Genomic DNA, 6000 nt, shown 5'->3' with positions numbered 1-6000 from the left:
ACAGAGGGTCGACCGCATATGAAGAGGCAGCTCTTGCAAGCGGAGGAGAGAAGCTGCAGGAGAAACCAAGCCTGCTGGCACCTTGATCTCTGACTTCCAGCCTCCAGAACTATGAGAGAACAGATTTCTGTTGTTTAAGCTACCCAGTTTGTGACATATTAAGACTGCTGTAGCAAGCAATGAAGAAATATCTGGAGACTCTCAATGTATATATAAGGTAGCCTTGATTGCTGGAGATACTAAAATGATATGCTTTATTATATATAAAACAACATGGCTTCCAGGGCCACAAAGCTGTCCAATTGGAATGCGAAGTTAAAGTTGGAAATGTACTGCAAAAGCATAAATAAACTTGTTTTCTCTCCTTCGTGGCTTCTCAGTTAATTCAATAGGCATTTTGTTGTGCATGTATCAGGCAGATGGTACTCTTACCGGTTCTAATCTATGAACACCCTATCACTAAATGGTACCATTGTGACATCGTACAAAGCTGCTCTCTGAATACGTGTCTATGCTTTCCTCATTGGTGGAAAAAAATATTCCGAACGGTTAATACATCTAAAGAAGAAAAATAATTCTTAGCCTCTTTAAAGTAGATTTAAGAACCACTCTTCTGTCATGGAAATTGTTCAAATCTACACTTATGAAGAGAATGCTTTCCTATAACTCATGTCTTACAAATGCACGTTAGCAAGCTATTAGATTGTTGGTGTCCAGGCATGAATTTTCAAACCCTTTCTAAGCAAAGAGAAATGAATAGTCAAAATAGAAGAATATGAGTTTTCTAGGTTCACATACAAGACACAACTCCGAATATTATAAGAAACATAACTTTGATCCAAAATAGAAAAATAGACACTATTAAAAACTAAATTTTAAATTTTATATAGAAATCTATCACTTTCCATGTTTTCCCGAATGCCAACAATCCAGAGTAAAATGATTAAAAATTATTAAATAATACCCTAGGCTATCACCCCAACAGCTAAGGCCAAATCATGAACAGCAAAACTGACATTGGGGCAGATTTTTAAAATGAATTAGAATATCTGGCAATGGGTTTTATGTGCAAATTTATTCCAAATTCTCAAATTACCATTTTCTATTCATTGGAATGTACTCTTTTTAAAAAAGGAATGCTTATAGGAAACTTAAAATTTTCTTCTCAAAGTTCTGCAAAATAAAAATTAAGGTTAAAAAAATTAAGTGGGGGGGGGGCCTGACCAGGCAGTGGCACAGTGGATAGAGCATTGGACTGGGATGTGGAGGACCCAGGTTCGAGACTCCGAGGTCGCCAGCTTGAGCACGGGCTCATCTGGCTTGAGCGAAAGGCTCACCAGCTTGGACCCAAGGTCGCTGGTTCAAGCAAGGGGTTACTCGGTCTGCTGAAGGCCCGTGGTCAAGGCACATGTGAGAAAGCAATCAATGAACAACTAAGGTGTCACAACGAAAAACTGATGATTGATGCTTCTCATCTCTTTCTGTTCCTGTCTGTCTGTCTCTGACTCTCTCTCTGTCTCTGTGAAAAAAAAAATTAAGTAGGAAACTATCAGATGTAAAATGGAAATAAATAGCTAAAGTGGGCAAGTATGACTACCCTATAAAAAAATTTATTTGATGATTGTCTAGAGTAAGTCCAGGTAAGATCATTTTCTGATGGAATTTAAAAAAAGATTTTTATAAGAGAATTTATGTATCGATATTTTAGAGAGAGAAAGAAAGAAGGGCAGGAGAGGAACAGGAAGCATCAACTTGTAGTTCTATGTGCCTTCGCCAGGCAAGCCTGGGTTTTAGAACCTGCAACGTCAGCATTCCACGTTTATGATCCATTGTGCCACCGTGGGCCAGGCAGTAGGAATAAAAAAATTAATTCAAAGAAATATATTGGCAATATCTTTTCTTTTTAACCACATGCTAGATTTTTATGCTAGATTTAACTTTCTTAAATTCAAATATTATGAACTTGATAGATTTTCTTTTTAAATCTAAAATACAGAGAAGCATGAAGTGGATATGTGGAAAAGCACTTTGGTGTAAAAATGAGGAAAAATGGGCTCTAATGCCTTCTTTGACAAGTCACTCTCTTCGTGTCTCAGTGTTCTTCTAAAAAATGGGTGTGTTCTGTCAGAACTATGGTTGCACTATTTCGAAAATACTAGATTTTCAACCATCTCACATTTTTTGCAATTCTTCTGGAAGAGACCTAAGATATCGATAAAACTAAATCTGTAATCTGTCAAAAGCAAATGGCCAAAAATATGAAGACTTGAGGAAAAGTTCTCAAAAGGTGGTTGAATATAATCTAAGATGCAAAAAATGGATATCATGTGCACACATTTGTTACAAACCTCGAGTTCCTTGACCTATGATTATTAAGTAAAACCAAATGATATTTTAATGATCATTTACTAAGTTTGCTTTTCTTGCCATCAGCTTAAAAATTATGCCAGATTTGCATATGTGTATATTGAATTTGTGTCAATATACACCGATGATCTCACCTGTCTCACTGCACCACCCACACCTTCTATGCTCAGGCTAGCTTGTAAAACTCTCAAGACTTGTCTGAAGATAGATTGTTTTTTCCATGTTAGGTTTTCCTAACAATTAATGGTGAAGTATTTGCTACATGCAGTGAGGTTAACTGACAGTTTGGCAACTGGGATAATATTATTATGTAGCACCTAGGCAGTGACACTTTTGTAATATTGTTTGTTGTATAGACCATAATTCACTTATATCAAGTCTTTGGGAAAAGAACCTTATTCTCCAGAGCCTGGCAGGGACTGGCACACGCTTGAATGAATGAAGTAGACGAAGAATGCCAATGTTATCGTATGAAATTATTGGTAAAGAATTTCAGACAGCCATTTGCTCAAATCACTCGACTTTTTCCCTTTGGGCAAGTTGATTGCTTGGGAGACTCCTAGAAGGCGAGGGCAGAGGACAGGAGACAGAGAAGGGAGCCGGGGTGCGGGAGCGCACACGGTTTCGGAAGTTGCGGGGCCCAGAGCGCGATGTTCGGTCTTGGAGGAGTTCGGGGAGCCGGCGAGCCGACAGTCCCGGGCACCGCGGAAGGCGGCCCTTCGGCCTGAGCCCGGAGCCCCGCGGAGCCCAACGCTGCAGCCGCGCCACCTGCGCCAGGGGCGGCACCGAGCCCCGCCCGCCGTGCGCCCCTCGCCCCACCCGGGAGCCCGGAGCCGGGCGCGCCAGGAGGGGCGGAGCCCTGCGGGGGCGGGGCGCCGGGCGGCCCCGCCTCGGCCCGCGGGTCACAATGTAGGGTTAGGGCGGCCGGCGGGCGGGGCGGGGCGCGGCGGGGGCGGAGTCGCGGGCAGGGGCGGCGACGGCTCGGGGGGAGGGGACGGAGGACGCGAGCGGGAGGAGGACAGCGCCATTCTGGCCGCGCTGCCTCCGTTCCCTCTCCCTGGCCCGCAGTGGCCGCGAGCGCCCGCGGAGGAGCGCGCGTGACGCGGCCCGGTCCGCTCGCGCCCCCGCGCCCCGGCGTCCGCCGCCCGCTCCGGGCCCGCGCTCCGGCGGGCCGCCCCGCGCCCCCGGGTCGCCGCCTCGGCCCTCGCCGCCCACGCCTCGCCGCCCGCCCGCGGGGCCCGCGCACGCCGCCCGCCATCCCCTCCGCGCCTGGCTGGCGGGGCCGGACGCCGCCGCCCGGGTGGCCGCCGCGCCGCGGGGGCCATGACCGTGGAGCAGAACGTGCTGCAGCAGAGCGCGGCGCAGAAGGTGAGACGCCCCGGCCCCGCGCGCCCCGGCCCCGTGTCCCCGCGCCCCCGATCTCCGCCCGCGCGCCCGGCCCGGAGCCCGGAGCCCGACGCCTTCCTCCGCCGCCCCCGGCGCCGGGCTGCTCGCGGCGAGTGCGGTGTAGTTAGCGGGTTTCAATTCACTTCCTTCTTGCTGATTGTTTCCCTGTAACAGACGTTGTCGGGTATTTATGGAGAGCGACCCTCACATTCCTGCACTCCTTTCTGTGGCTTAATTAAACTTAGGCTTCTCCTAAAAAAGAAAATAAAGAAGAGCCAGTTGTCATCCCTTTTGCACACAGTTTGTACTTCGAAGGTAGGAACGTTCCAGGCCTGCTCTTTGGCAAAAGGGTCTCCTCCAGAATGGACTTGCCTGCCTGGCAGGGCAGGTACGTGGACCAGGTGGACTCCTGTGCAGTGGAGGTTCTTTCCCTCTCCTCTTTTTTTTTTCCCTTCTCTCTCTCTCCTCCCCCCCCCCCCCCCCCCCCAATATAGGAATTGCCCCTTAAGAAAGGAAATCTTTCTGGCCACATTTATTCCAGGAATCTTTTGTGCGCTAAGTTTGACCTTGTTCCATCGTTCACCTTTTACACTGGCCTCGGTCACGCATTCCAAGGATAACTTAAGTTAAAGAAAAATCTATGTTTGTGAAGCTTCAGATCTCTTAACCGTCAGTAGTGAGAGACACTCCATTTATGCTAGATTTCAAGTGCACTGTCATGGCTTAAACCGTATCCTGAAGAGAGTTGGCTATGCTTTACTTTTTTTCTCTCTTTTTCGGTCAAGCATTGTGAGTAAAACGAACCCATTACTTGAGTCGCGTTAGAATTATAACTACACTTGACTGTGAGTAGCTACCCGAGCTGTGTGTGATTTATCTGGATGAGTAATGAATGCCCCACCCTGTGGTCGTTTTGGCATAGTTACCCTACCTGTGCTTGGTTATAGAATCAGGCCTGCTGTCCTAAAATGTGCCCGTGTTTATATTCACAGCCTGCTAAGTTTTTGCTTCGAGATTATTTTTAGAATTCTATGATAGTACTTGAAGTAATTGAAGATGCTGAAGAATTTTGGAAAGCGAGAATAGTGTATTGTTATTTTAGGCCCTTTGGGAAAGTTATCTTGTAACTCTTGTGTGAACTGTTACTGGTAAATTTAGAAGGCTGTTGCAGACTGCCGTTTATTGACAGTGAAATCATTGAAGATTTAATAATGGGAGTTTAGAACAGTTTATCTCCTAATCTGCTCTATTCTGTTTTGAATATCTTCAACTTTAGTTTTTGATGTTTGAGTATGTGTTAACACTTAGAATAGGATTTTGTAGTTGTGTATACTGAGTAATAGATTTGGTGTCTTTTGTTTGAATGTTAAAGCCTATTTCAAAGTGAAAACTGTAGTTAATATTTTTTACATCTCTTCAGTTTGAACAATGCCAAACAGTTTGTGAGTTTTTAAAATTGATTTTGACTAAAGAGTATACTTCTTTAGCATAGGATCAGATAGTACAGATCTGCCTGGTTCAGAGGTGTATACATAAAGTTATAGCAGTAAGAATCAAGTTACTGAAAGTGATCTTGGCCATGAAGTCCAATTTCCTAGTTTAAGGAACCCGCTCCTTACATAGAGTAGTTGTTATTTTAAAGTATTACCATTTTGATGCTGTTTTTGATGTATGTCAGATAATTTCATTGATATTGGGGATTTTTTTTAAAGCAATATAATTTTTTTTACACTTCCATTATGGTATTTGTGTGATTTTTTTTTAAAAGAAACACTTAATGTGTTTGTTTACTTCCTGTACTTTGTTATTTATATTAGAACTATTTAAAAAATATTTTATGAATATTTTATTACCACCTACTTCAAATAAATGGATAGATTTAAATCCACCAAACTGGTGACTAGGAAGTGGACCTCAAGTTGGTAACTAGGAAGTGCACCTTCTTTAGAAGAAGCAAAAGTGAAACTTTGTTTACACTTCGAAACTTTATGAATTATCAGTAAAACGAAAGTTGTCTTGTGTGTGTTGCACAACCAGGATTTTAGTCTGTTTTGTGCTCTTCTTTAAAAAATTGTGTGTGTGTGTGTGTGTGTGTGTGTGTGTATGCATTTGTATAACATTAGTTTTACATAAAGAGCTATATTCTGGTGGTTGGAACAGTTCTCTATATTTTGAAGATTTTTTTTCTTCCAGAAGAATATATGATTAGTGATTTTTTTTTTCCAAAGTAGCACAACACAGAACTTT

At 44.0% G+C, this 6000-nt stretch overlaps 1 protein-coding gene across 3 annotated transcripts in view; it reads left to right on the top strand.

Moving 5' to 3' along the window:
* Nucleotides 1-3344: 3344 nt before the first annotated feature.
* USP25 (ubiquitin specific peptidase 25) overlaps nucleotides 3345-6000 on the top strand; it is a 122129-nt gene continuing 119473 nt past the window's right edge. For 2 of the 3 annotated variants that reach the window (XM_066241917.1, XM_066241916.1), the window contains exon 1: nucleotides 3345-3735. In XM_066241917.1, coding sequence (XP_066098014.1) covers nucleotides 3691-3735 — 45 coding nt within the window. In that variant the 5' untranslated portion in view covers nucleotides 3345-3690. Of the gene's footprint in view, nucleotides 3736-3990; nucleotides 4069-6000 lie in introns of those variants that run through there. The other variant, XM_066241918.1, reaches the window with a different exon arrangement.

This window comes from Saccopteryx bilineata, chromosome 8 (assembly GCF_036850765.1).
Source record: "Saccopteryx bilineata isolate mSacBil1 chromosome 8, mSacBil1_pri_phased_curated, whole genome shotgun sequence".
Lineage (NCBI taxonomy): Eukaryota > Metazoa > Chordata > Mammalia > Chiroptera > Emballonuridae > Saccopteryx > Saccopteryx bilineata.
The sequence above is the reverse complement of the archived record's forward strand: the minus strand, read 5'-3'. Positions and strand labels throughout refer to the sequence as shown.